This window comes from Prosopis cineraria, unplaced genomic scaffold (assembly GCF_029017545.1).
Source record: "Prosopis cineraria cultivar Desert tree isolate PC_DT_omini unplaced genomic scaffold, ASM2901754v1 PC3, whole genome shotgun sequence".
NCBI lineage: Eukaryota > Viridiplantae > Streptophyta > Magnoliopsida > Fabales > Fabaceae > Prosopis > Prosopis cineraria.
This window is the reverse complement of record NW_026555334.1, coordinates 27,691,808-27,717,105: the sequence shown is the minus strand read 5'-3', so window position 1 is coordinate 27,717,105 and position 25,298 is coordinate 27,691,808. Positions and strand designations below refer to the sequence as shown.

General features: G+C 34.2%; 4 protein-coding genes across 5 annotated transcripts; 2 read left to right on the top strand and 2 right to left on the bottom strand.

The window, feature by feature from the left end:
- The first annotated feature begins 5,294 nt into the window (after positions 1 to 5,294).
- LOC129306594 (protein DUF642 L-GALACTONO-1,4-LACTONE-RESPONSIVE GENE 2) lies at positions 5,295 to 10,658 on the top strand. Its single transcript, XM_054947270.1, has 3 exons — positions 5,295 to 5,494; positions 8,836 to 9,333; positions 9,831 to 10,658. The coding sequence occupies exons 1-3, from the start codon at positions 5,407 to 5,409 to the stop codon at positions 10,418 to 10,420; spliced, it is 1,176 nt and encodes a 391-aa protein (XP_054803245.1). The 5' UTR covers positions 5,295 to 5,406; the 3' UTR covers positions 10,421 to 10,658.
- A 2,523-nt stretch (positions 10,659 to 13,181) lies between these two features.
- On the bottom strand, positions 13,182 to 15,251 carry LOC129306479 (40S ribosomal protein S14). Its single transcript, XM_054947094.1, has 6 exons — positions 15,087 to 15,251; positions 14,491 to 14,610; positions 14,357 to 14,402; positions 13,883 to 13,968; positions 13,539 to 13,668; positions 13,182 to 13,440 (listed from the first exon to the last, which is right to left on the bottom strand). Exons 1-6 carry the CDS (start codon positions 15,087 to 15,089, stop codon positions 13,373 to 13,375), a joined length of 453 nt encoding a protein of 150 aa, XP_054803069.1. The 5' UTR covers positions 15,090 to 15,251; the 3' UTR covers positions 13,182 to 13,372.
- Positions 15,252 to 18,877: 3,626 nt separating this feature from the next.
- Positions 18,878 to 20,768, top strand: LOC129304442 (cytochrome b561 domain-containing protein At4g18260-like). 2 transcript variants are annotated; one of them, XM_054944100.1, is made up of 4 exons: positions 18,878 to 19,095; positions 19,282 to 19,449; positions 19,895 to 20,043; positions 20,123 to 20,768. In XM_054944100.1, the coding sequence occupies exons 1-4, from the start codon at positions 18,958 to 18,960 to the stop codon at positions 20,463 to 20,465; spliced, it is 798 nt and encodes a 265-aa protein (XP_054800075.1). In that variant the 5' UTR covers positions 18,878 to 18,957; the 3' UTR covers positions 20,466 to 20,768. The 2 variants fall into 2 exon arrangements, with proteins under 2 accessions (XP_054800075.1, XP_054800076.1); XM_054944101.1 differs by having other exon boundaries at positions 18,880 to 19,095; positions 19,285 to 19,449.
- A 591-nt stretch (positions 20,769 to 21,359) lies between these two features.
- On the bottom strand, positions 21,360 to 24,779 carry LOC129306348 (urease accessory protein G). Its single transcript, XM_054946897.1, has 6 exons — positions 24,469 to 24,779; positions 23,413 to 23,473; positions 22,937 to 23,138; positions 22,572 to 22,693; positions 22,315 to 22,419; positions 21,360 to 21,619 (listed from the first exon to the last, which is right to left on the bottom strand). Exons 1-6 carry the CDS (start codon positions 24,729 to 24,731, stop codon positions 21,536 to 21,538), a joined length of 837 nt encoding a protein of 278 aa, XP_054802872.1. The 5' UTR covers positions 24,732 to 24,779; the 3' UTR covers positions 21,360 to 21,535.
- Positions 24,780 to 25,298: the final 519 nt, after the last annotated feature.

Genomic DNA, 25,298 nt, shown 5'->3' with positions numbered 1-25,298 from the left:
TAGTATGTTGTGGTGGAGCAATTGGAACATATATTGTACATTCAAAAGATTTTAGATGGAAAATATTAGGTTCCTAACCAAAAACCAATTTTAAAGGGGAGCTTTTAAGATAACTTGTCAACCTGATATGAATTAATGATGTTGCATGTAGAATTGTATGCCCCCAAGTAGAAATTAGGAGATTCGATCACATAAGTAATGGTCGTGCAATCAATTGTAAGCATTTAGTTATTGATTCTGCAAGTTCATTTTATGTATAAACATGTGCTACAGGATGTTCAACATCAATTCCAAGAGACATGCAATATTCATTAAAGGCTTGTGAGGTAAATTCACCAGCATTATCTAAATGTATTTTTTTAATAGGATAATTAGGAAAGTGTGCTCTTAATTTAATAATTTGAGTAAGGAATCTCGCAAACGCCAAGTTACGAGAAGATAACAAGCAAATATGCGACCATTTTGTTGATATATCAAATAAAACCATAAAGCAAATATGGGTGTATAGGCCCACATATATCACCTTGTATGTATTCTAGAAATGTGAGAGACTCACTTTCTATTTTTGTTGGTGATGGTCAAATAATTAACTTTCCTTTAGAACATGCAGCACATGAAAAATCATAGGAATGTGGGATTTGTTGACCTTTCAATGAACATCCATATGATTTTTTTGATTATCTTTTGCATCATAATTGACCTAGGATAGCCTAACCGATTATGCCAAACATTAAATTTATTACCATTTGTAAACTTTTGGTTTACAATAGCATGTATTTCAATTGATTTAATAAATATGTAATACAAGCCAGAAAAAAATATAGATAATTTTTCTAGTGTGCATTTTTTACCAAAAATTAAATTCATAATAATAAAATATTCTTTATTTTCTTCATTTGCTGTCTCAATATGGTATCCATTTCTACGGATATCCTTAAAACTCAATAAATTTCTACTAGACTTAGTAGAATAAAATACACCATCAATGTGTAATTTAGTTTCTCCAAACAACAATATATTAGCTCTTCCAAAGTCATCAATCATCTTTATACTTCCAGATATAATTTGAACATTGGCTTCTTGCATTACCAAAGAAAAATATTTTTTTATTTTTGAGTATTATATGAGTTGTTGCACTATCAACGAGACACATATATCCATTATTGTTGTTGGTACCAATCAGATGAATACTCATTCTTTATTAAAAAAACATAAAAATATATAATTAAAACATGGAATACAAAAACTTTATTCATTGAAAAACAAAAAATCATAAGTAAATTCTTTATTCCAATGCAAGAAAATTAAAATGATGCTTAACTATAAAATTTAACAACATCAATATCCAAGAAATTTATTTCTGAACATTTCCATCCCCAATCAGGTGATCAATTTTTCCATTAGGATCGGCAAAGAAATCAACAACATCCAAATGAGTACATCTATGTTACCATAATTAGAATCACCTTCTTCAGAAGTAAAATGTGTTTCTATTTTTGCCGTTTTGTTTTTTTTTACTTTTAAGCAATTCTTGGTAAAGATCAATCAAATATTTTAAAGTACGACAGGTACGTGACCAATGACCTTTACTACTACAACGGTAGCACAAATTTTCAAAATTATTATTATTATCGTCACTTATTCTTTTCTTGTGTTTCTCTTCATTGTTTGTCCACTTCTGGTGGAAAGATGTATTACCATGGTCACGACCTCGTCCACAGCTATGGCCACGACCACGACTATAAACTCGAGTTGATTCATTTGGCACTGCATTCATTTCAGGGAATGGGGTAGAACTAGTTGGACGAGATTCATGATTTTTCATCAAAAAATTGTTATTTTGTTCAGCCACAAGAAGACAAGAAATCAATTCAGAATATTTTTTAAAACCTTTTTCACGATATTACTGCTGCAGAAGCACGTTGGATGCATGAAATGTGGAGAATGTTTTTCCTAACATATCATCATCGGTGACTTTTTCCCCACATAATTTTAATTGAGAACTAATTCTAAAAATTACAAAATTGTATTCACTCACAGATTTAAATCTTGCAAACGTAAATGCATCCAATCATAACGAGCTTTTGAAAGAATTACAATTTTTTGATAGTTATACCTTTCTTTTAAATTGTTCCAAAGAACAAAAGGATCTTTTATAGTTAAATACTCAGTTTTCAACCCTTCATGTAAATGGTGACGAAGAAAGATCATGGTCTTGGCCTTATTTTGATTGGATGCTTGATTACTATCCTTAATTGTGTCTCCAAGACCATTGGTATTTAGATAGATTTTTTCATCTAGTATATGAGATAGACAATTTTTTCTAATAATGTCAAGAGCCACAAACTCAAGTTTCGAAAGATTCAACATATAGATACTATAATAAAAATATGATAAGAGTTAGACAATATTTAAAATTAAACAAGTTTAAAAGGATCAAATGGTTAGAAAATAGATCAAATTATATATGAATATAAAAATTACCTTGCAATGAGAAACCTTACTGCAAAACTTATAAATTATCAGAGCTTTCGTGCTGATAACGTGTTATAAAATTAACAATTAAAAAATAAAGATATTGAGATAAGAAATAGAGATAAGAGAATGAGAGAATTTCTTATGAATTATTACATCCTTAAAGACAAATTACATGCTCTATTTATAGACATGATCTTATACATCAAATGTTACACAAATGATAAAAGTAAATAAAGGGTATCAACTCTCATGATGGTGAGAATTTTATGAGAGAAGATGAAGATAAAGAGGTGATGAAGATGAATATTTACTGTTCTTATAATATTCATGACAATTGTGTGTTTTTCAAAATGTTTTTCACCCTTTCCATCACATCAACCACCTAAAGCAACAGTTTCATATTTGATAAATGTTACTTGGTTAACTGTTAAATCATGATTAAGCTTTAACGTTGAACTCGTCAAGCTGCTATTATATCTTTGAGTTAAATTAGACTGAGGCTCCTCCCTTCCTAGAATACGACAAGTTCAATCAATATTTTGTTTGCCAATAACAGGTTGCCTCAAGCAATGACACCCTGAGATCCAAGATTTGATCCTTGTTTTCACACGTAGGTGTATGAGTTATCTCTGTTAAATCGACACCTTTCAAAAAAAAAAATCTATATTTTGTTTGAGGGAAGAAAATGAGAATGAGAGACCTTACAATTTACAATTCCTCCCATTGTGCCATTGCATTCTTTGAACGGACAATACTAGTTTACCAATAGCAATGTCCTTTTTTTTTAGTTTTTCTTTATGTTACTGTTAGTACTTAGTATTAATTATTTCAACGAAGAAGCATTTTTTTTTTCCCCGTAAAAAATGATGGTGCCCCCTCCCCAAGGCCATTAGATAAGAGGTATTAATAAATTCAGCAATTCACTGACGTGCCCTGGGAACACTGTCGATTGCCGCAAAATCGGTGGTGTGGCGGGCCCGCCGTGAGACCGGAAGTCTCAGAAAACGGAAAAGCAAAACTAACAACAATATAAATTAATATATTTAAACCAAAAAAAAAAAAAAAATCTCATGGTGCTTCCGTTAGTCAAAAATATGAGTTAAACTTAAAGAGCTGGGATGGTCGCCTAATTTAAATAAAGATTTAGATTCTGATAAATTTTATAAAAAAGAGTTAGGACTCGAATAGTCCTTTAAGTTTTAATAAGCTCGGTTATTTTACATATATATACATATACATAAATATATTTGATTGATAATGATACAATTTAATTAATATTTATTATAAATGATGAAAAAATTATAGATATAATTAACAATAAATCTTCACCTTTATCTTTAATAAGTGGATCTACATCTCAGAAATTTAATATTTTGTTTTTAAATGATGAGAAAGATTTAAATTTACATTGATGAAGATTTTTATTTTTATTTTAAATATAAAATTTAAAATTTTTATCAAATTTTACGTGAGATTTTAATTTATTTTATGTTAAATTTTAAAATATTCTATTTAAATTAAAATGATGAATTTTTTTTAGGAAAAAAGCTTAAGGGTCAAGCCTTAAGTCTTTTAAATAAAGATCAAACCTTAAAATCAGGTCAAATTTTAGATAATCAGACCTTAAAACCTGAGTCCTTAAGAGCCGGGCCAATAAGGGCTAGGTCTTTAAGGGTCGAGCCCACTCTAATTCCTATCCCTAGCTTCCATTACATGTTAAAATACTCCCTCAGATAGGGGTGAGCAAAACCGAACCGAAATCGAAAATCAAACCGAATCGAATCGAATTTTGTCTATTTGATTTTTTGATTATATTTAATTTTTTTATTTTAAATATTTCGGTTGATCGGTTCGATTCAGTTAATAAAATTTAAAATCGAATAGACCGAACCGATCGAATTACATATAATTTATTAATTTATAAATTATATTTAATTTATAAATTATTTTATTTTATTTTTATTTTTTATTTTAATAAAGAATAAAAAATAATAACATCACTTGAAACCCTATTTAGTTAGTCACTCTCATCAGTAGGTGTTGTGACTGGATTATGAGGTCATTATTTGATCATTGGTGTTTATTTGTGATTGTTTATTTGATTATCCATGCATTTATAATATTTAGACTTTATGTCATATAGGTGTAATTAGAATGGGCTTATATTGAAAAAAACGAATATAAAAAAAACCCAATTTTATAGTGTTGTTTGTTTTAATATTTAAAAAATGGGTTTAATTTCAATAGCGCAATATGAAACCAAAAAAATTGAATTAACCGACTGAACTAAATTATCAAATTTCGGTTCGATCCTTGTTCGATTCGATTGGTTTGTTCGGTTCGATTCGGTTTTCATTTTCAATATTATTCGATCGATCGGTTCTGCATATTTTGAGACCGAACCGAACCGAACCGTTGCTCACCCTTACCCTCAGGTTTTATTTATAAAGCAGAGAGAGAAATTTTTTTTTTGATCTTATTAATAAATCATGTTATTAAATTTTTATTATAAATTTTCTTTTTTACCCTTCGTTGAATGTTGGAAAGAAAAAATATGTTATTGAAATGTGTATATTTAATAGAAACAAAGTTAAAAACTTATTGCATTTTAAGATAAAATTAATGAGTTTAAAAATTTTTTTTAATAGTAATAAAATATATTAAAAATGATTTATAAATAAGATAAAAAAATATTTTATTATTTTTTAATAAAATTTGTTAGAATAAATGAATTTTAACTTAAAATATGCAGCAAAAAAACGAGGGTACATGAATCTCGATCTTGCATAAAAGGACATCCTCGCACTCCCCTTCCCTGCCCTCTCTGCCTTTGTGCACCTCGAAAAGAGAGCATCCCTGTAAACCAACAGCATCCAGAACGCGAGAGAGAGAGAGAGAGAGAGAGAGATTGAGAGTAATCGGTGGCAGATGGCTCGGAGCTCTACAAGAATGAAATGGGTCTCCATTTTCATGCTTTTGTTGCCTCATTTGGCCATGAGAGCCATGGCAGAGGATGGTAACGTTCTCTACCTTCTCTAACCTTTCTGCTTGAAAGTGTCTGTGCCTGTGTCAATTCGGTGCTTTCTTTTTCCATTAATTGGCTTAGAAAGAGTCTCATAATGGCTATATGCATTTTTCTGGGGTATTTTTCTCTTTTTTCTTTCTGAGATCTCATTCAAGTGCCGGTTTCTCTTCTTCCATAAGATACCTGTCATGTTTGCTTCAATGTGGCTACTGTTTCTGATATTTTGGGGGGTTTTCTTTCTATTCTGTAGTACCACACTCTGGAACGAAGTACGAATGTGTTAATTGATATTTATAGTATTATTACAGCGTGTTCATGGTAAAGTGATTATTCTGGGTTCGGTGGGGTAAGCTCTGAGCATTGATTTTCCAGGTGATTGTGGTTCCACTAATAACCAGTGGGGTTGGCTCCACTGAATTGTGCTGATTTTGGTTTGAACGTGGAAGATTAAGGATCTGTCGTTTGCTGTTTTGGGCTTGAGCTTAGTTCTGGAATCTAAGTCATAACCTGCAATAAAACTATATGCTGTTTCAGCTTGAGAATCCATAGGGACCCTCGAGCTGAAAAGCGAGTGAATTTAACATTGGGTGGCCAACTTGTCAAACTGATTTTACCACTTGAATGATCATGGTCGTCAAGTTCTGCCCCACTCCACTTGCCCCGCCTTTAGTGATTTTCTGTGATTCTTCACTCATTGCTTTTACTCCTCAAGTCACCTCTTTGTCCTCATTTTCACATTTTCCACCGTTTTTTGGGTTCCATTTATTATTATGTTTTATTCACTATATGTTTATATATAATTATAAATAATTACATTTTTGGTCCGTCCCTTGAACGTTTTTAACGTCTGAAAGTGAAGTGGTTTAGATGATGTTCATATTTTAAAAATGTACAATATAGTAGGAGCGGAATATATAGTTCTGATAATTGTGTTAAAAAAGTTATAAAACATGCTTACCCAAAAAAGAAGCTGTAAAACACAAAAAGAAAAAAGTAGGTTTTTTTTAATATTAAAAAAGAAAGCATTATGAGGACCCTAGCATAGAGGTAGAGAGGGTAATGGGAAGCCGCTGAGTTTGTGGGGCCCAAGCATGCGAACTTTCCTCTTCTCCTAGGGATGCGAAATGACCTTATTGACATAAGGCTTCCCGCCAAATATCACTCACCTTTTCCTTTTCCCACCTATTTTGACAAAAAAGAAGGGGCTTTTCAGTAAAGCGAGAAAAGGCAAAAGCCACGCCAGCTACTAAACGGCGGTGATGTGCCGTGTCGTGTCGTATTGGGGCCCGCATTCTCAACGCGGCTTCTCTGGTTGTTGTTGAAATTGGACCACAGAGGCTCCACCAATTTGTTGTCGTCAACATCTTCTCTTGTCGTTTTACGGGAGGAAAGTGAAGGAAGGCATAACTTGAATGAAGATGGGAAGCCAACAGCTAACTTCTTTTCGTTCTTTCGTTCTAGGATGGGCTTTCTCACACTTGAGGCCCATACTTGGATAAGCTTATCCGAATATTATACCTCTTGAAAATGATAGGCGTTAATATTAAAACCCAAAAATAGGAAAACATAATAATATATATTAATTGCAAAAGAATCATGGCCAAACATCTGTGTCTTTGAAAACAAGGGGGGAAAAAAAGCAATGTTATTGCAAAAGAGCATAGCCTAATAATTAGAGATATGTTGTAAGCTCTCTTTTTGAGCGCAAGGGTTCTGTGTTTGGTTTCTTCATCTGAAAGTATGGCATAAATGTTGCAATTATAATGACGCCATCGAAGTTTAGTGTCTTGATAAATGCCAAATTCGTTGTCTCTTTAAGTCATATTAATTAGAGGGATGTCAAGTTCGACGAACAAAAAGCTTAAAAGTTAAAAAGATTCTCACAAATTGAACTTTAGATCGATCCAAGGCATTGCATTTAATTGCTTTAGCACTTTGTAACTCCTTGGTGGATTAGGTGATTGCTGTTACTTTTTGGTCCTATTTATTGGGTAGAGAGAAAAAAACATTTAAGATAGGGCACTTGTTAATTTTTAATATTTTTTTTATATTTTTGTCCTTATTAAATATTTTAAATAAAAACATCAGTAATAAGATTTAAGAATATTTATTAAAATTAAAAGTATGAATTTGTTAAATTTTAAAATAAAGTTAATAAAGGTTAAAGTTTTTCTCAATTCTAATAAAACATATTAGAAGTAATTTATAAAAAAGATAAAAGTTTTAAGTCTCATTTGTTAAATTCATTATATTAAGTATGCTGAGAGAAGTCTACTTCATCAAAATAAATAAAACTGTTTGATTAACACACCTTAAATTTTATATATTTTTAATCTATCTTTTATATTGTAGATGTGTAATTTTTTTTATTTCTATTCTTCCCTCTATTGCTGATCTATTTTTTTGGTTTGTTTTCATTTTCTTTTTATCTCTTGCTTGGGTTTGGACTTTTTTTTTTCCTGAAGTAACTCTCGTCCTGTTCAATTTCTTATTTTTCTTTTTCTTCTCTCCCTGTTTTTTTTTAATCTTATATATTTTTCATCTTTCATTCTTTTTCTTTCTTTTTCTCCCTTTTTCTTAGTTTTTTGCTTTTGGTATTCCTGAATGATATGATATTAAATTTTTTATATTAAGTGTGTTTGAAAGTATCATATTAAACTTTTTATATTAAACTTTTTATATTAAATATGCTTGGAAGCAGTATATTTCACTAAAATAATGTAAGCCGTTTGATTAAATACACCTAAATTTTATATATTTTTTAATCTATCTTTTATTTGTTAGATGTTACAATTCTTTCTTTATCATTGTCATTCACTTGTTTTACGTGTGCATTGTATACCACTACGGACCAAAAATCAACATGCGGGAGCACGCTAAGCGAATGAAAAAGAGACAAATGTATGTGGAGACATGGTTGACATGTTCTTAGTTCCTACGTTGATAATGCTTGCTTTGCACAAGGAAAAAGAAAGGGAGAGAGAGACGATGAAAATTTACAAGGCTTCTAACGCAACGAAGCATATAATAAGGTTGTCTCATGTGTCACATATCACCAATGTGACTTTGTTGTAACAGTATGGGAGTCAGACGTCGATGATAGATTCCATATATGCACTATGGTTCCACTTGAGCATCTAACGCGGTTTAGTAATAAACGTGTTTCGTCCCACGTTACGTTATGCTTTGATGCTTCTGTCGTTTACACTGTTGCTTGCAGCCTCGTGTTTGTTGCAACTTCAACACTTAACAATACATACACATACATGTCGTCCACGTGACCAATATATTATTATTATAAAATGGATTTCTGATGACCGGAAAAACCACAGGGTTGGTGCCAAACGGGGATTTCGAGATGGCCCCATCGAATGGTTTTCCAAGCGAGGCCATAGCGGAGGGCCCAGCTGAGATACCGATCTGGAAATCGACGGGGACGGTGGAGCTGGTGCAGGCGGGGCAGAAACAGGGTGGGATGATCCTCATCGTACCACAAGGTAGACACGCGGCGAGGCTCGGCAACGACGCTGAGATCAGGCAGGATCTGACGGTGGAGAAGGGCTCAATCTACTCCGTCACCTTCAGTGCTGCTCGCACGTGCGCGCAGCTGGAGTCGATCAACGTGTCCGTGCCGCCTGCATCACAGACCATAGACCTGCAGACACTGTATACGGTGCAAGGGTGGGACCCTTACGCCTGGTCTTTCAGCGCCGAGGAGGATAAGGCTAGTTTGGTGTTTAAGAATCCCGGCATGGAGGATGACCCCACTTGTGGGCCCATCATTGACAACGTTGCTATTAAGAAGCTTTTCACTCCTGATAAGCCCAAAGGTACCCCTTCCTTCCTTGCACTGCTTCTCTCTCATTTAAGTTCTAGGATAGTTTGATCCTATCCTAATACAACTACTACAATAAATTTTGGATTATGTCAACAACTTTTTTCATTTTGACTCTTGCAAGCTGGGGTACGTGCAATGCATGATTCATGTAGTGATTAAATAGGTGGGATAGTAATTCTCCCATGTTTCATTCAGAAGTAGTTGTTGGTGTTTTTAATTGCCATTTACTGTAATTGAATAGAAATCCTTATGGACCTAGAAGTGAATAACAGCTCATTCTAGTTGATGGAATCATTGGATTCTATTAAATTGGATATTTATTATTTTGAGTTTTCAATAATTGATTCTCTCAACTATGTACTCCTATAAATGTGAACATCATATTATTTTCATAATTGAGTAGACTTTATCACAGTTCCCTCTGAACAATGTTCAAAGCATACCATTTGATAAAAATCAATTCACCATCATTTGTGTTGAACTGTGCAGAGAACGCAGTAACCAATGGGGACTTTGAAGAGGGTCCATGGGTGTTCAGAAACACATCACTAGGAGTGTTACTTCCCACAAATCTGGATGAAGAAACATCCTCACTGCCTGGTTGGATGGTCGAGTCGAACCGGGCGGTCCGCTACATCGATTCGGATCACTACGCCGTCCCGCAGGGGAGGAGGGCCGTTGAACTTTTATCAGGAAAGGAAGGCATAATATCTCAGATGGTTGAGACAGCACCAAACAAAGAATACAGCTTGACCTTCTTGTTAGGCCATGCAAATGACAAGTGCAAGCAGCCTCTTGCTGTTATGGCCTTTGCTGGTGATCAAGCTCAAAACATCCATTACACCCCAAACTCAAATTCTACTTTCCAAAGTGAAAGACTCAATTTCACGGCCAAGGCTGAGAGGACTAGAGTTGCGTTCTACAGTGTGTATTACAATACCAGAAGTGATGATATGAGCTCTCTCTGTGGCCCTGTGGTTGATGATGTGAGGGTCTGGTTCTCTGGGTCCAGAAGAAATGGGCTGGGTTTGGTAAAGCTGGGGCTTTGGATTTTGGGCCTAGTTTGGGTTTTGGCGTGAAGGGATTTGTTTTGTAATTGAGGAACTAGGCAATGTAACATATCGTTGTGGAACAGGGGAGTTAGTGAAAGTCACACGCCCACGTGTGTTGTACGTGAACGTGGTTTTTAGTTTATAGTATTTGGCAAGAGAAATGGAATGTACTGGCCTTCAGTTTATGCTATAGTTTTGTGTTTGTCAAGTTTATGTTATTTCTCAAAGTTCTTTGTGCATCAATAGAAACTGTCAATTGTGTTGACTTCACTCTTCAGCGCTGCTTATTCAGTCCCTGATCATTAAGATGCTGCCAAGCTGGTTATTGAGGCAGTTGCTGACATCCCAAGGACTGGAAGTCCCTTTTCTTTCACGATGAAGAGTGATCTGATTTACACATTTCACAAATTGAATGTTGTGTTTGAACAACAAAAATTAGGTGTATTAGAAACATATAGTCTCAAAGATAAATATTGGGTTCTTAGATTTTTTTTATTTTAGTTCACTCGTATGTAAAGATGTAAGGAGATTAGTATAAATGGTGTTTTTTTATTAATGAAAAGCGAAATATAAAGTTGCAGTAATTACAACTTATGAACTATAAATAAACCTGAATTTAATTGTGGAATACAAGGTAAATGATTTGAAAAAGTAAATTTGAGACTGTTTTGATGTGGATGGTTTGTATTTCGTTTGTTCTTATATTGTTGTTTTGATTGCATTAAGTCACTTTTATAATCATACATTTGAGACTATAGCTCCCAAAGAATTTAGAGCCCGCATGCAAAATATCTATAATCACTTAGTACAGTCCCACAAGATTTGTAGCATGTTAGATAATAATATCATGTTTACCCAATAGTCTTCAGCATCCCTCATTCCAAATCTTAAGGGCCGCACTAAGGCACAACTTCTGGGAACAAGCCTAGTTTTGTCTTCATTTGAGCTTGTCGTTTCAATTTTACTCCCTCATCATGATTTTGGATTGATGCTAACCATTCAAGTTCATTCAACTATTCACTTGCTAATTCAAGGTAAAACAAATTGTTTGTTGGCTAACAGGATAGCTGAAAGTTGGTAATACGGATTTGACTTGTTACAACTTACAAATCACATATTAGAACTATCAAGATTCAAAAGAAAGATAGGGAAATAATAATTGAGGACCTAGTGAAGATATTAATCACAATTGAAGATCTCAAATTATTGAAATGTTATGAAAGGACTATAGTCTTTATTTGTAATTAAAGCTAAATAATTATTAAAATAATTAATGGAATTTGACTCATGAATTTAAGTAAGGTGAGTTATGAATTTAATTCAATGTTACTTGTGAATCAATGGAGAGCATGTAAATAGAGAGATAATTTTTTGAATTTATTTATCATCACTTGTGAATTTTTGGTTAGTTACTTGTGAATTTTAAGGTGAATAATGAATTTATGAAACTTAAGTTGTGAAAGACTAGATAATTTCATAAATTCATGCTTAACTTCCAATTCAAGGATAGTTATTTGTGAATTTAAAAAATGTTATTTGGAAATAAATAGATTGTCAATTGTGAATAAATATAAATAGTTTTAATTGTAAATCAATAATTTATGGACTTTCATTTTTTTTTAATATCCATTCACAATTGATTTTTTATATATTGACAAGTATTTTTTCAAAAAATCATAAACAATCCTCCTTAAATTCTTAAGTGACAATGTATATATTTATGAATATATTTATCCATTTATAGTTGACTTTTCATATGCTTATAAGCAATCATTTTTAAATTCACAATCAACTTCCTTAAATTCCTAATTGACCTTCTACAAGTTATTTCAATAATTAAAAATATTTTACTTGCAAATAAAGATCATAATCTTTTTTCTAACCTTTCAATATTTTGATATCTTTATAAGGTCCCTAATTATTTTCCCAAGATAACGCAAATGGGTGAGTGTTCAGAAACGAGAACAAAGAAGTCAGTCCACAAACTACATCGGCGAGAACAAAATGACAAATGAGATGCAAAACTCGAATACAATGAAAACCTGACTCAGCTAAACGACCAAACATGCCAAGCATAGTGAGAATTCAACCGTCTTGACAGCTTAGTAGCCAAGTTTCGACATGTAGAGAATTTACCCTCCGGCAATTTCACAATTTCAGTTGTGATGCTGGCATCTTTAATAGCTATTGGCCATTTTGAATGTCATGGCTAAAGCACTTGTTCTAAAACAATTGCTGAAAACTGAAGAAACCATGATCATATAGATTGCCTTGTTGATTTTAACTATGACAACTTCATCGTTTAAACCATAAACCATTGGAGAAGAATTGCCAAAATAATTTCAGAACTGGCAACAATGAGGAAGGGTATGATTATAAAATTGATAGATCTTCACGAGTTTAACAAGCAAACCATACTAAATATTCATCATTTTAACCTGGGTACCAATAAGCATGCTTCAAAATCTAATGAGATGCTAGTTAATTCCAAACGACAAAGCCGGTGTGATTTTCTTGAGCACTGACCAGGCCCCAATTAAAACAATAAAACCCTGTCCTTTCGATGCTACTAACAGTGACTTAAGCGGTGTTAAATCCACGAGTCAAGGCACACCATTCCCCCATCGCAAGAAAGAGCTTTATGTGTTAAAAAGGCCTATAACAGAAGCATAGCGTACGAGAGGATCACAACAAACCTCAATGAAGGATCGGTATAGGTACAAAACGTCAACAAGCCAACTTAACAAAACTGGCAGAACCGCCCTATCGATGAAGCAATGCGCAGAAATTGGCGAAGTATGTAACTATAACATTTTGATTGACTCAAACAAAATCATTGGACAAGACAATAGTGAGAAATTCAATATAATTCCAAAATTGAAGTTCAACTTAAGCTAAACCTCGTGATGATACGATACTGTCTAGAAAGTAGAAGAAAACAATATAGCCAGGTGAGCCCAGCATATATCATAACACGCTTTAGAGCCTTCTACCTCTTCTACCACCCTTTCTGCGAGTGCTATCAGAAGGAATTGGAGTCACATCCTCTGGGGCAAAAAAAAAAAAAGGTTACAGATTGAGTTACAGCAAGGTTACTATTGCAGCTATACATGAAGATTTCATTCCATTACAGATTCTTCATTACCTATACGACCAATTTTCATTCCAGAACGAGCAAGGGCACGGAGAGCAGACTGAGCACCAGGACCAGGTGTTTTTGTCTTGTTTCCACCAGTGGCCCGGAGCTTGATGTGAAGAGCAGTGATGCCAAGTTCCTGCCACATAAAGTTTTGACTTAGTCAACGAATTAAACATTCTGACGAAATGAACCACCAACATAAAATGTTTTAGCAGCATGCTTGTATTCATATTGAATCATCTAACGTTTATATTATATTAATTTTAAATTTAGCAGCAAACACAATATTCACATCATAATGTTACAATGAGATCAATCGAAATAACTAAAGTTATCAATAAGTCCCAGACCTTGCATCTAGCAGATACATCCTGTGCAGCAAGCATAGCAGCATATGGGGAAGACTCATCTCTATCAGCTTTAACCTTCATTCCACCTAAAATTATGAGAACGATGACAATAGAAAATACCATAACTGTCATCACAAGACCATGGAAAGAGACATATAATAATGAAAATTCCTAACCAGATAAGAGATTTCTAGGTGAATAATGGGCACAGCAAGAATTTAAGTTCATAACCCTTTAACAAAATGCGTGTCCTAAAACCCCAAAATATATAGACATCAAAAGGTGATCAATTATGATAACACTACAAATGTGTGTGCTGTATTCTCATAAATAGAGCAACTCACTTCAAACTCCATGCCCCACACAACCCAATTCTAGTTCTAGTTAGTATAAAAACCGGAAATAGGAATAATAGCCACTGAATGATAATCCTTGCTTCATAACATCCTTAGAATGAATGAGATACAAGCTCACCAGTGATGCGGACAAGGGTTTCTCTCCCAGACAAATCAGTCACGTGCTGTAAAAATTAAATAAGAAAAACGAAGTCAATTGCAACCTGGCTTAAGGAATACAAACTTACACAGGATAAAATATCATATACTCACAATGAAGGTGTCATTGAATGATGCATAAATATGGGCCACACCAAAAACATGTTCACCATCTCTTACTGTAGGGCCAAGGGTAACAGTCTCCTCCTTTGGCTCCCTAACCTTTCTCCTTGACTACAATACATAAAGAGCATATTAGAATTGACCCCATCTTGTGAATCTTAAACTGAAACGAAATTAAATCTCAAGACTTCAGCTTTGGTCTTGCTTTAAAAAATATGGGCTGCTCTTGCACCAGCCCTAAATCTATCAGCTTTTTAAACCATGATAAGGCAAACAAGAAGAAATCAATGTCCGCTTTAAGAATTTGCGAAAGCGTCAGTTTTAGGAAAATATATTATTTGCCTTCTCTACTGCTGTTGAAACACGTAATGAAATGAAGGAATGTATCCAAAATAAACTCTAGATATTGCAGATATACCAACATTCAGGAGTTAACAATTATCATTCACTACATAGACAAAAGTCATTAATTTTATCGGTCAATTCCCTCAGGAACGTCAAGCTACAGAATTTGCAGTTTAAAAATTAAGACAGTGCGTGCACGAAAAGGAGATCAAACAGAATAAGTTCCAGCGCGATTTCCTTACCATGGTTGCGAGACACTGACGCTAGGGTCAAGGCTGATGAGTCACTGGTTCTGCTCCTTCAAAGACCCTGGCCAAGTGGGAGGGAGGCCGCGTGCGCTTTCCCTATATAAAAGAGGATAATAACAGATTAGGGTTTTGGAACCAGAGAAACGAAATTTGCTGAACTGCCTTTCAGATTAACATAATTTCTTAAACGACCCATTTTTTTTTTATATCTTCCCAGTTTCAGTCCCTTATGGTGGGCCGTTAGTTTTCTTTCCTGCCCCAGATCTTATTGTGGGCCGCACAGTGGAAACTTTTAAAGCCCTTGCTCTGCCTAACCTTAATTTTGCCCTTTTAATTATTGTTAGCAAAGAAATAAATTATGAAAAAAATATTAACAAATAAATTACATAAAAAAGAAACTAATTTGTCGTTGGATATGTCTTGAAGAAGGCTAAAGACAGTATTTTTGTTTCATTAAAAAAGGGCTTGCTAATTGATGAAGAAAACTGAGTGTACATTTAGGTTCAATAAATAATTAGATATTGTATTGATGATCCCCCACCCATTACCCAGCTAGTTAGGGTGGCGTTGCAATGGAACTAGGACATGGACAGGTTTGACTCATATAAGCTCAGACTTAGGAGTTTTGTGTACTTAATTTTGATCATTTCTTAAAATATAACACTAATTGACCAGGTTTAAACTTGAGTTCAAAAGCCTTAATAATATTTTTTTTGGATAACTTTTTTAAAAAATAAAAATTAACTTTCACATTACTGTAATATATATCTAAATATCTAAATTTCAGAAGATAAAAAAAATGTTTTAAAATTCAATTTGCACGATACCAATCCAAGTATTAAAGGACAACATATAAATTTTTAAAAATCCAAAACTAAATCTTCATTCATCCTCATCAACATTATCCAAAAGTAAAATATTTCACCCTTCACTCTAGTGGGGTTAGTGACGCCATTCTAGAGAGCCAACAAAGAACTTCATCTAACACAATTAAGATGTTGGGGCTTGACTATGAGGAGCAAGGCCCAAAGGGTGAAAGTGGTATGCTTGGAGGAGCCAAGGAGGTCCTACACATGTTCAACAAGTTTTAAGTCTAAGGGTGCAAGTCTGTTATGTCTAAAGATCCACTATCAAGTGTTGAAGGCCCATTAATAGGAGCTCAATCCATCAAGAAGGCATCCAATGAGGGTTCTTTAATAGAGATCTATATAGTTCAAGCCCAATCAAATGGAGAGTCCAAGTATCTTGAAGAGGAGTCCAAAGACCAACCCAATAAGGGCCTAAGAGAGGAGACCAACATGAATCAAGTCTCAATCATTAAAGTTGACATGTCCCTCTTCCAAGCCACTAAAGGGATGTTTTTAAACCTGTTCCCTTTAAGGAAAACTTACCTAAGACCTAAGACAATAAAGATCCAACCCGAAACATTCAAGGCTTGATGAATACTTACTCACAATGTGATAAGTGTGGGGTAGGATAATGAGCACGTTTTTTGGAGCTGATTTGAAGGCATTAAATGGCATGATTCCTATTCTCTTCAAGCCTTCAATGCAAATTTAAATTGTTTCCTATTTTGTTCAAAGTTTAAATTTCAATTCTTTAATATTTTTCATTTTCATTCTCGACTTTAATGTTGATTCCCTTTTATTTATTAGTTGATTTGACTTAGTGATTAATACGTTAGTTTTTAAAAAAGTTGTTGAATTCTTCTATTTAGTCTTTATTACCCAATCTCCATAAATTATGGAATCTTTCTAATTTGTTCAAGAAGAGCCACCACTTTTGGAGGGAGTCATATAAGGTTAGGGTTTCTAGAGTTTTCTATTCTCTTGTCTATAAATAAGTCCCCTTATATACTCCTTAGACAAGAAAGTTATGAATGAAAATTTTCTCTTGCATTTGGTAAAATTTTCCATGTGAGCTATACTTACTTGTGGGAATTTTAAGGTGAATACTAATGTGATTAAGAATCTCATCAACTCTTGTAGTGTTTTAAAGATTAAGGTTGCTAGAAGTAGGTTGTTCTAGTTATCCTTTTTCTTGATCCTTATCTTCCTTTATTTTTTTCATTTATCTTTACTTTTATCCTTTATTATATTTTCATCTTTACATTTCTTTGTTTTATTTTTTTATTTCTTATTCGTGTTTTGGATTCTGTCCTGAACTAGTACAATTTCAATTTCACCCCGGTATCAATTAGGTCAATCAACTTGATAAAATCACATTTACAGTTACACACACACACACGAAATTTGGGCTAGCAAGAGCATGTCCTCTTCTTCTTTTTTCAGGGTTTTAAAGCTTGATACCATAAGCCCTTTTTCGCATCCCCCCCTCCTCCAATTTTATAACGGACCCTGAATAATGTGAGGAAAACAGGCTAGTTTGATGGCCCTCCGCAAATTCCTACTATCAGGGACTGCAATGCTTGGCTCCAGTGCTTTTTGGTAGCAAAGGAAGATAATCAAATAACAAATTAACGGTTGTAAGTGTTAATGGAAAGAAGCTATAGCCATTTAAATGTGATGTTTTGAGTTCAAGTTCATGTAAATATAGAAAACATTTGAGAAAATTACTTTCAATTAAGCTCAAAAATGCTCAAATTTAACCCATTCAAATAGTCATATTCAAAAAAAAGAAAACGGAGTGAGAAAATATTTGCATGACTTGAAAGTTTGGCAACAATATGATGCAGTTGCGGGCAGCAGATTGACAATTGGCAACCACCAATTTCATCGTTGTTCCTACAACGTCCAATTTCTCCTTCAACCTACTGGCATGCCATCTTCATTCTCTCCTCTTCCCGCATGTCCTCCAAGGTTACCTTATCCTCCTCAATTTAGAATATGAGTTTCATAATATCTCGGAAATAACTAAATTCTACATTCACAATTTGTAAGCTGTACCATCAAACTTTGCTTTAAATTATCATCAATATTATTCTAAATAAAAAATCTACGCGCAGCCGTTTTATTCATAAACCATGAGTGCTATGACTCTTCTAGTTCCATGCAACGTTTTCTCTTTCTTTAATTATTTTTTACAATTTTTTTACATGATTCAAATGTCAAAAATAGTACTGTTTCATTTAATCTTTTATTTATCCCATTCACATGAGAGAAAAATATTTAGTTACGAGATAAATGAATAAACTGGAATTATGCTCAAAAGAAGACATAAGAAAACAGTTTAATTGTTTTTGAACAAGACTACATTACAATTTTCCAAAATCCAAATGGACCGAAAATATATTATAACTGGTCATGAGTTTTCTTCATGAAACTGACTGTAATTATATCAATTCCAAAAATCAACCAAAAAAAAATGCTACAAATAAAAGTAATAAATAATTAGAGTAGAGAGTAGTAATAGTGTGGTTTGACCTTTGTCTTTGAATCTTATCCTCTTCAACTTTACAAAGTGTCCACATCAAATCAGGCTCCTTATGCATCCATTGGATGTTGACCCTTTGTGTTCTATAATTCAACAAGTTCTTGACGGAGTATGAAACAATGAATATGTCAACAAACCCCACATTTGAAAAATGAGATCTCACTCCTCCCTCCTTTTTTCCCTTTCCTCTAAATTATAATGAATGCATACATTCATCCAACTACCCCATATTGGACGTGTTTATGGGTTTTGTAGCCACTGCACCACCTTTTTAGTATTCAAATACAAATCCTCCTTTTAGCTTCTTTATACAAAAAGTGCATGCAGTGTCTTCACCACACTTTTAAAGCTCTCTCTACCATCTAGAGAACAATCATACTATTAAAGCTTCTTAAACTTGAAGCACACACATATAAGGGGAACACAGTGATTCTTAGTTGCTGCTATTCTTATTGTTCTGAAGCATTGAAGAATGCATATTTCTTGGAGGCCAGTCTTCATTTTTATCCTTTCATGTCATGTTTCTGCACTTTCCTTAGTTGAGTGTTCATTCCTTAAGGAGGTGAGTCAGTCTGGTAGTAACAAGAGCTCAAACCACAAAATCAACAAGGTAAACCTACTGGACAATTGTTTCTTCTTCTTCATCTCTTTCACTCTCTTCTTCTACCTCTTCATTCTTTCCTTTTCTTCTCGAGATGACAGAGTGTCTATTGCCAATTTCAAACACTGTTTCTCATAATAGTCTTTCTGATGCTGTTAAAAGAATTGAGTGTCTAACTACAGTAAGTTAATTTAGCAGATCATTTCTCAGAAGACATCTGACATAGCACTTCATGGATTGCTCCTGTGGGCTTCCGTGGGATTCTCAATGCCATTAGGGATACTTGCTATCAGAATGTCAAGTAGAGGGGAAAATGCATCAACAAGGAATAGGGTCTTCTTTTATCTCCATGTTGCATTTCAGGTCATAAATTTCTCCCTGTTTGTTAGTTTTGGGGAGGTAACTCCTTATTAATTCTTGTAAAAATCGTTTTAACTGATAAATGTTAACTACAGTTAAACTGCAGTGGTAATTAGATTTAGTTGAGTGAAGTTAAAGATGCTTCTTGAAAGTTGCAGAATGTCATCATTGAAGTTCTGATCTTTGTTTAAAGCATAATCATAACCCAACTTTAACTTTAGTTAGTGATGGTCCGCCCACAACTTTTTATAAGAATTTATACTCACTTAGACCTGAACTGCGATATCATTGCTTAGATTTGCTTTCATTCATGGTTTATGATTTTACTTCGAGTAGCTGATAAAATATCTGTTCATTAACTAAATTGAAACGCATGGGTATTTAAATGCATCTTGAATTTTCTGTCTCTCCTTCCTCATTGTACAGAGCCTAATATTTCATCTAACAGATGCTCTCGGTGCTGCTTGCTACAATTGGAGCTGCCATGTCCCTCAAAAATTTTGAGAATTCATTTGATAACAACCATCAAAGACTAGGTCTTGCACTTTATGGTGCTATATTGGTTCAAGCGTTAATTGGATTTTTCAGGCCTCACAGGTTAATTCATTAATGATACCCATCTTCTCACAAGTTTCCCTCATAACTTTCTTTGCATAACCATAACCCTTCATTGCAGGCAAAAGAAAGAGAGGACTTATTGGTACTTTGTTCACTGGATATTAGGGACAATAATTTCTTTTGTGGGGATCATCAACATTTACACAGGTCTCAAAGCTTATTATAAGAGAACCTTAAAAAGCACAAGGCTTTGGACTATCCTCTTCACAGCACAAGTCTCTTGCATTACATTGATTTACCTCTTACAAGACAAGATGGAGTATATAAAGAAGCAAAGGGTGATTCCAGGCACTGAGTCAACTGTCCCTTCTGATCAAGACATTCCTCATTTGCAGAACCAGAACGAGTTGTTACCAGTAGCTTGTGGAAAGAAAAATGCACTTAGCAACTTGTTTGACTAACAAGGGCTTACTTTTTTTACTGTCCATTTGTCTATAGTTTCTTTTAACCATGGGGGTTGGCTCACTTTCACACCATTTTTTTGGTGTCTGCACTTTATGCAAGCGGAAGGTGGTGGTTTTATGCAGATCAGTCGAAGAAAAAAAAAAGGTGAGCTTTTATTTGTTTATGTTATCACTTTTTCTTCTTTATTTTTCCTCTCCTTTTTGTTATGGGTATTCCTTTTATATGTGAATTGAATATTTTATTCGATTAAAAAAATATATTTTATGTGATATTGGGAGTGTGGATATGAACTGAATAGAGAATGGGTTGATGATTATGCAAGTAGTTTGTGCACTGATGATTAAGTTAGGAATCAAAATTAAGAATTGTGTTTTGGAAAACATACATGATTAACATCAAAATTATGCATCAGGATATAAAAACTTTCTTTTCACCCACCAAGTCACAAGGATCATGCATGAGGAATATTTTAAAGGAATGACAGAAAATGAACGCTTGAAATAAAAGCTTGTGGTCTTGTTCATGGACTGGGTTGCCTTGCAATTGCATCTTCATAAACAAGCAAGCAATCATCCATGCTTTCATTTTAAGCCATCATATAATAGCAACGCCCAAGGCTCTCTCTCAGGGAAGGAGGTCATCATTCTTATTCACTGAATCCGAGTGACGAATAAAATGATCTCAGAAATGCTTCTCATATAAGCTTGAGAAGGGGTTTGTGACGGAAATTATAACAAGTTTTCTCAATGGAAGAAAATACAGTAATAAACTAATGGTCAATAGCCATCTTACTCGAGAAGATTATAATTTTCTTCACTCCTTTTCTCTTCAAACCTTTGAAAATTTTAGAAACTATCCAAGTATCATTAATTTAAGCTTTAAAACGAGGCTAATAAGAAATTTTTTATTTATTCGCCTTTTCCTATATTCCAAAATGTCCATAAGCAATGTAACACATCAGTAAAGGAGAAGGAGATTTCGCATAAACACAAAAACATATTTTGAAGATGTTCACAGTAATATCCATGGAATGACAGAACACATGGCACAGTTTTTCAAAGAAATGTTAATGGCGCTTCTTTCCAGTAGCTGCTTCCCATGATTGTAACACATGATTCGCAATTTCTTCTACCCCAATCCTATGTTTCACCTGTACACAGATAATTTCACGTAATCATAACAATGGACAACAATGACAAGTTCAAAAGGAGCCAGGGACAAGTAATTTAAGGATCTTGTTCTCTTCTTACAAATTATCAAAAGAGGGGGGAAAAGAAGAAACTGGGAGCTTAAAAAAAAAAATATGTGGCTAGGATTATGAAATTTGGAAATGGGGAAAAAACCCAAACGCTGGGTTCGTAGTGAGGTTGAACAAGACAGGAATAAGTTTAGTCTTATTGAACATTTCAGTTGTAATAAAGTATTCAAGAACTTGAAAAAGCTGTTTACGAGCTTAAAACACATGGGCGGATAACCATACACACCATGAGCTATTGAAATTTCAGTCACACCCACTTTTGAATAGTAAAGTTTCATTGGCAGATAAAATCACGCTTCGATATCCAGCTTGAAGTTTTCTAAACAGACAAAGCAGTTCAGGGTTGAAATCAGAAGAACTTGGCAGTGCTCTAACGAGAATGTGATGGGCTTGTTATGCCTACTGCAACTGCTAATAACTAATCAGATCTCAAACCCAAGAAAAAAGGAAGGGAGAGAGAAAGTTGGGCCAAATAATAGCAGTCCAGCAGCTGGAGAAACTTGAGAACGGACCACATGAGGTGAATAAGTAGTTTGCTCTGTTTTAAGAGTACTATTACATCCAAATAGCAATGTGTTTTGACAAACCTGTGCAAAGACAAAAGGTCCACTATCTCGCATCCGAAGAGCATCACGCTCCATGACTGCCAAATCTGCTCCAACTGCTGGTGCAAGGTCAGTCTTGTTTATCACCTGGAAACCAAGTCCAATCAGTTCCAAAATCACGTTTTTTTTCCCCTTAAAAAAGAGAAAAGAAAAGGGTCCAGTTAAAACAACAAAATTTAAGTGTTTTTTCTTTTTTTTGGGAAGCACCACAACCAAATATTTATGCATGTAGCACTCACAAGGAGGTCTGCTTGTGTGATTCCAGGACCACCTTTCCGAGGAATTTTATCACCACCAGATACATCTATTATGTAAATGATATAGTCAGCTAGCTCCCTGCTGAAATTGGCTGCTAGGTTATCTGCAACAAATAGGGGTTGATGTTCAAAAAGTTTCAGGGATAATTCTGTTTCCCTTTACAACAAGAAAGAAGCAAGGGATGCATATAACAACAAACATCCCTTCTTCATGTTTCTCTGACATTTTGTCAAATTCAGAACAACTATATAACTGCAACGTAACCAAGTTAAACATGATGAGTAAAACTTAGCATCCTAACAATGCTTAAATTATAGACTATAGTCCAGTTAATCATGTAAATTACCTCCCCCAGATTCACAAAGAAGTATATCTGCTTTGAACAAGTTGGAAAGCTCCTCCAGTGGTCCAAGATTGATGCTGATATCCTCCCGAATTGCAGCATGTGGGCATCCCCCAGTTTCTATTGCCCGTATCCTTTCCTCTGGAAGTGCTTTATGTTTCACCAAGAATTCACCATCCTCTTTAGTGAATATATCATTTGTCACCTGAAAGGAAACAGGTTTTCCCAATCTATCATACCAAATAGAAGCATAGAGACTCTTCGAAAGCAATGTTTTTGGACTAGCAATATTGCCCAAAGAGTCATGCAATTGCAAAAACACATCATTTCTCATAGATAAACTTGAGTAAAAACCACATTAGTTAAGGACATATTTGAACAACCAAATGATATAAGAGCAACTGAGCCTACATGAGACTATGCCAACCAATACAAACTGATCTACATTAGTGGTGGTGTTGAACATACTAAGTACTTACTGCAGCAAGGCTGTACTTGTCTCGCAGATGTTCACAAAGAGCCAACATTAAAGCCGTTTTCCTGCACGGTGAAATCGTTGATAACCCACCAACATCAATCACATATTGTTTGCAGTAAAACAGCGAAACTACAACAGAAATCCCACCATGACATTTCAGGGAAAAAGAGGAAAGGCCAAGGAAAAGAAGACATTTCAAGTGTTTGACTTTCTTTCATCATCCATGTCTAAATTTCAAAGGGAAATAAGCATTCAGAGTAACGCATCTGAAATATTATTTGTCCAAAATGTAGAAAGTAGAAACTTTTCGTCTGTATATAAAGGGTTCTAACAAAAGATATAGTCAATGTCTCCCTCGTTAGGTCGTAATATGTTCAACACTACTCTGCACGTCTATGAAAAAATAATTGGTTAATTTTTGGTCTTATTATTCCAGATATCGTATCATGCAAAAGAATTATCTCATGAAAAGTCACCAACTAATTTAGCAATTTATCGGGAAAGAAACTGTTAATTCAATTAAGGGTATCATAATTATGTCTCAGTTGGATGCTCTCAATTTAAAAAAAATCTATAAAATGCGAGAGGCAGCAAAAAAGGGGGGTTTGAAAATAGATAAAATGGATCTATCAATATTCTTTCTTTGTGCCACTTTTTTTTTTTTTTTTATGGAACATTTTAGGTCGAGGAAAATTCGTTAAAGAAACTATTTTTGGCCATGTACAAACTAAAGCTACCAGTATCACTGAGCTCAACGAATTTAAGCATCCATCCTAATTTTAGCACCAGATGCTAAACAAGTAAGAAGCTAGTACCTAAAAGGCTAAAAAGCATTGCTTTGTCTAGATATTTTCCAAAAGTTTTCCAAAACGATTCTTACTGATTTCTGCTTAGTTTCATTCTCAGGACAGAGTCAGACAGAGAGATAGTAACCATCAATTACTGCTTTCTCATTGCAAAAGTACAAGAGATATCAATTACCCCAAAAAGAAAATTAAAACAAAAAGTGGAAATCGACAAAAGTGGATAATTCATTTCAAGGGTTAGGAGAAGATACCCAGTACCGACTGGTCCGCCGATACCAACAGTGAAAGCTCTTTCGTTGAAATCTCTGTTGAGAAGAGGAGGAGCTCTTCTGTTGAAGAAGCCCGGCGAGTAGATGGGTTCGTGAGAATGTGGTGCTAGACCATCGTGACTATGGTACACCCTCCCGTCGGTTCCTACCCAGGACTGCGCACCCGAATCTCCATGGGAATGATGGTGGTGGCGATCGGCGCTATGGTCATGGTGATGATGACTCTGGTCACTGTGAGATTCCATTGACCACGCTTTTCCTTAGCACTGAGCAAGGGAAAGCACCTCCGCATATAGGAGTGAGAGCTAGACTGTATGAAATAATATTATTTAAATTTTAACCTTTTTGTTAATTAAGAGACTATGACCTGCTTTTGGACCATTCAAATTAAATTACTACTAAAGAAAATTACTGTCAGCATCACGCGACAAAAAAAAAATTTAAATAATATACTATTACCCAAAAAATAATTTAAACGAATTTTTTTATAAAATTATAAAACTATCGAGGTCTTGTGTTTTTTTTTACTTGTCAATTGTTATTTAGATAATGATAATTATTAGTTTATCACTGTTTAGTTATTAACTGAATAACTCTGCTAACAATTATTGATATAACAAATTAACAACTTGAGTAAAAGATATATAACTTTAGAATGATTTTGTGATTTTATGAGATATTTTTATTTAAATTACTTACGATCTGAAAGTAATTTTTGTTTATTATCACTCCCTTAGAACCCATTTATAAGAGACAGACAAAAATCAACTCAAGATAAAGACCATTTAAATGTTCATGATTTTTATGGGCAT

Bases quoted from the DNA above. Each gene is read 5' to 3' on its own strand.
- LOC129306594 (XM_054947270.1), top strand. From the start codon at position 5,407: ATGGCTCGGAGCTCTACAAGAATGAAATGGGTCTCCATTTTCATGCTT. The intron at 5,495-8,835 runs GTAACGTTCTCT...GAAAAACCACAG, and splicing joins GAGAGCCATGGCAGAGGATG to GGTTGGTGCCAAACGGGGAT. The intron at 9,334-9,830 runs GTACCCCTTCCT...TGAACTGTGCAG, and splicing joins CACTCCTGATAAGCCCAAAG to AGAACGCAGTAACCAATGGG.
- LOC129306479 (XM_054947094.1), bottom strand. The intron at 14,403-14,490 runs GTGAGTATATGA...TAATTTTTACAG, and splicing joins CATTCAATGACACCTTCATT to CACGTGACTGATTTGTCTGG. The intron at 13,969-14,356 runs GTGAGCTTGTAT...TCATAATTTTAG, and splicing joins AACCCTTGTCCGCATCACTG to GTGGAATGAAGGTTAAAGCT.
- LOC129304442 (XM_054944100.1), top strand. From the start codon at position 18,958: ATGCATATTTCTTGGAGGCCAGTCTTCATTTTTATCCTTTCATGTCAT. The intron at 19,096-19,281 runs GTAAACCTACTG...AAGTTAATTTAG, and splicing joins CAAACCACAAAATCAACAAG to CAGATCATTTCTCAGAAGAC. The intron at 20,044-20,122 runs GTTAATTCATTA...CCTTCATTGCAG, and splicing joins GGATTTTTCAGGCCTCACAG to GCAAAAGAAAGAGAGGACTT.
- LOC129306348 (XM_054946897.1), bottom strand. From the start codon at position 24,731: ATGGAATCTCACAGTGACCAGAGTCATCATCACCATGACCATAGCGCC. The intron at 23,474-24,468 runs GTATCTTCTCCT...TTCACCGTGCAG, and splicing joins GGCGGACCAGTCGGTACTGG to GAAAACGGCTTTAATGTTGG. The intron at 21,620-22,314 runs GTTTGTCAAAAC...ATCTGTGTACAG, and splicing joins GACCTTTTGTCTTTGCACAG to GTGAAACATAGGATTGGGGT.